Below are 3,942 nucleotides of genomic sequence, written 5' to 3'. Positions count from 1 at the left end.
TACCCTGCTCTTGGTGTCGTGCTTTGAAATGGAAGGATGAGGCTGAAGGAATGTGCTAGAGTGGTGGTAAAGTTCAGCTTCCTACTCTTCAACGCTATCCAGAGCCTTTACACAGTCTTTTAACTCATCAGCACCCAATCTCAGAAAATTTTCTTTCTTCTCTTCGAAAGTATAATGGGTGCTTTCAAATGACGTCTTTTGGATCAAAAGAGGTAAAGGAGGGTAGTTTTATGCCAACATTTAAAGTGCAGGGACAAGTCTACCATAGGATAGGAAGCCTTATGGCAGAAAATAATCAACAACCATCATTTCTCCAAATATACTTTGTTGGTGATGATAATCGTGAAAGAGAAATTCGTTGTGGGATCTGTCCTGGTATTAAGCCAGAGTTAATTCACCAACTTCAAAATTTGCTTCATGAACACCATCAATACATCAAAGATTTTAAGGTTGCTACTGAATCAGTTCCTAAGAATCAGAAAGAGTTTCAGGTTATAATTAATGCTGATAAAAAGCCTCCGGGTGAACATCGAGGTCGTTTCAATGCTCCAATAGCTAAAAAAGTAGCAGTTATCATCGTTGGACAAAATTTTGAAAAGAGAGATATCATCCTGAACAGCAGAGACGACAAGTTAAAGCGAATCAATGAAATCCATCGCGCGTATGATACTTTACAATATCCTCTGATGTTCTGCCGTGGAGAAGATGGCTATCACATTAATATTCCTAAGCGTGATGAAAAAACTAAGCGTCCTCTAAATAAGACCGTGTCAGCTTCTGAGTTTTACAGTTATAGAATAATGGTGCGTAATGGAGAAGAAAATCATTTACTCTTATTTCGCACTCTATTAAATCAATTTTTGGTTGATATGTATGCGAAAATTGAAACTGAACGACTTAATTGGATTCGTAACCATCAAACAAACTTACGAAGTGAAGAATACGTTCACCTTAAAGACGCTTTAACGAAAACCGACGGTCAGATAACAGAAATAGGTAAAATGGTTGTGCTGCCATCTTCTTTTACTGGTGGGCCACGATACATGCATGAACGAACTCAAGATGCTATGACTTATGTACGTCATTTCGGACGTCCAGACTTATTTATTACGTTCACTTGCAATCCAAAATGGAAAGAAATTGAAGAGCTTTTAGTTCAAGGCCAAAAATCTCACGATAGACATGACTTAATAGCAAGAATTTTTCACGTGAAAATTAAGCATATGATGAATCTTCTGACAAAAGGTTGCATTTTTGGCAAAACGAAGTGTCATATGTATACTGTGGAATGGCAGAAACGTGGACTTCCTCACATTCATATCCTCCTGTGGTTAGAAGAAAAGCTGAGACCAGAATCTATTGATAAGGTAATTAGTGCTGAACTGCCTAATCAAGATCAAGATCGAGAACTATATGAAATAACTAGGTGATACCCGCCCACTTCGCTGGGCATGCAATAAAATTTAATTTTGTAACCCATACAAAAAATATAAACAAAATGATTAATTTCATCAATCTTAACGAAATGATATCGCTTTTTATCTATAAAATTTATAAAATAATGGTTTTTAAAGCTCTGAATTTGTTAATAAATTACATAAATGAATATGTTATATTATTGTTTCGTCTGAGCGCCAACTTCAATAACGTTATTAAGTTAATTCAGATTATTATTTCTTATCTCAGCACCATTTTTCATAAAAATATGAATATTAGTAATCAAGATTATGAAATAAATCATATATTAATTGAGAATATAAACAACAATATTATTATATAAATTTGATTGAAAATTAACATCGATAAGTTAATGAAATTCTATTTCTTGCTTATAAATATAAAAATGAATATTTTTAATCTTTTGTTATCAAGAAATTCATTACAAATTAAGTGGTATTAAAAAATATTTATTATTCATTTTATTAAGAATTAACTTACATCAACCTTTTTATTATAATAATTTAACGATATCGTTGTAAAATTTTAGAAAAGATACATCAGACACACTTTACCATTTTAATTTTAATCATTAAAATCAGTATAAGCATTCAACAAAATCAACTTAATGAATTTATGTTATATTTAGCTGTGTTATGATATAATGGAGTTCATCCTTTGTGATCATTACAATACATATTAGCTAGATATCAGTTACTATTGATTTAGCTATTCTTTCTTAAAAAAAGCATGATTATTAATTCCTACTCTCCCAACAATCAATCGATAAAATTTGAAATCAAAAGGTATTTGTCTAACATTGTATAGGATAATACTGTTGAATAATTGTATAACATATTAGTATTTAGTAACTTTCTCTTTTATTCTAATGATTCCTCTGAATTTATTTGACAACCGAATTGGTTATTACAATTTATTTATTTTGACAGTTATTATATAGCAACGGTAACCATAGTAATCGTAACCATAGTTACGGTAACCATGGCAACGGTAACCATAGCAACGGAACCATAGCACCGGTAACTATGGCAATGGTTACCATGGTAACGGTAACCATGGTAACGGTAACAATGGTAACGGTAACCATGGCAACGGTAACTATGGCATTGGTAACCATGGCAACGGTTGATTAGCGTCGGTGGTTGTGGGGGGGGGGGGGTAGGGTGGGGTTTAGTTCTATTATTGATGGGTGCTACTGATGGTTTCTCAGATTGAAGAATCAAAATGATATTTTCCCCCAAAAAAAGAGAGAGAGAGAGATAGGGAAGGGTGAAGAAGGCACGGGAGATAGGGCACAAGAGGGGAGGGGAAGAATGAGAGGGAAGGGAGGGGGTAGCATACGTGATGGTTGACGAAAAATCCATTTTGGTTAGGAATTGCGCAAAATCCCTCCTTATCTCTCGTCTACGGTGAAAAAGGAGTACCTATGCCAAATTTTAAATGAAACGGTCCAATAGTTTCGGAGGTCTAGTGATGAGTCAGTGGTATTTCGCTTATATGTATTTAGATAAAAACAAATATGATTCACGGTCCATGTGGTTCTTTTAATAGAAATTCTCCCTGTATAGTGGATGGTTCATGCACGAAAAAATATCCAAAATATTTTTTAAAGGAAACCCAAACAGGAGAAGATGGATATCCTAAATATCGTCGGCGATCTCCTGAAGATGGTGGAGTAACAACAATAATAAATGGAATTAATATAGACAATCGATGGGTGGTACCGTATAACCCTGTCCTGTGTCGTACATTCAAAGCTCATATAAATGTTGAAGTTTGCAACTCAGTGAAATCAATTAAATATATTTGTAAGTATATGAATAAGGGATCTGATCAAGCAGCATTCACTGTTGGAGATCTTGATGAAGTGACAAAGTATGAAGCAGGACGATACATTAGCACTTCTGAGGCAGTTTGGCGAATTCTGAGTTTTCCTATCCACGAGAGATTCCCTCCAGTTATGCATCTTGCTGTACATTTAGAAAATGGTCAACGAGTTTTTTTTAATGAAAATAATATACTCAATCAGATCAACAATTCCAAAACAACACTTATGGCTTTTTTTGAACTCTGTAAAGTGGACAATTTTGCGAAAAAATTATTATATTGTGAAGTTCCAGCTTATTATGTCTGGAGAAAACACCAGTTTCTACAGAAGAAAACAAGGGAAAAAATTGTGCCAGGTTATTTAGGTATAAAAAGATCATGTTTTTAAGGCAGAGTGTATACTGTCCCATCCTACCAATACTGAGATGTTATTACCTTCGTCCTTCTTTTTTGCATGAAGTTCTGCGTGGTCCAGAGTCATTTACACGGCTTTAAAGAACTATAAAAAGAGATGTAATCTATCCTACATTTTCAAGAAGCTTGCAGAGTAATGTGATTGCTTCCGAAGACGATATGCTCATTGGGATCAAACTTTAGCAGAAGTCTCCAATTTCTGATTCATCTTACAAAATACGTGAGTTGTTTGCTGTTATGTTA

At 34.3% G+C, this 3,942-nt stretch overlaps 1 protein-coding gene across 1 annotated transcript; it reads left to right on the top strand.

Annotated features, from left to right (window-relative positions):
- Positions 1–188: 188 nt before the first annotated feature.
- On the top strand, positions 189–3,454 carry LOC123274930 (the record flags this gene model as incomplete). The annotated part of the gene is made up of 2 exons (XM_044742740.1): positions 189–1,367; positions 3,071–3,454. Coding segments are annotated over exons 1-2 (1,563 nt in total), but the record flags the coding sequence as incomplete, so codon positions are not given.
- Positions 3,455–3,942: the final 488 nt, after the last annotated feature.

Source organism: Cotesia glomerata, unplaced genomic scaffold (assembly GCF_020080835.1).
Source record: "Cotesia glomerata isolate CgM1 unplaced genomic scaffold, MPM_Cglom_v2.3 scaffold_935, whole genome shotgun sequence".
In the NCBI taxonomy this organism is placed as follows: Eukaryota; Metazoa; Arthropoda; class Insecta; order Hymenoptera; family Braconidae; genus Cotesia; species Cotesia glomerata.
This window is presented reverse-complemented; position numbering and strand designations above follow the sequence as displayed.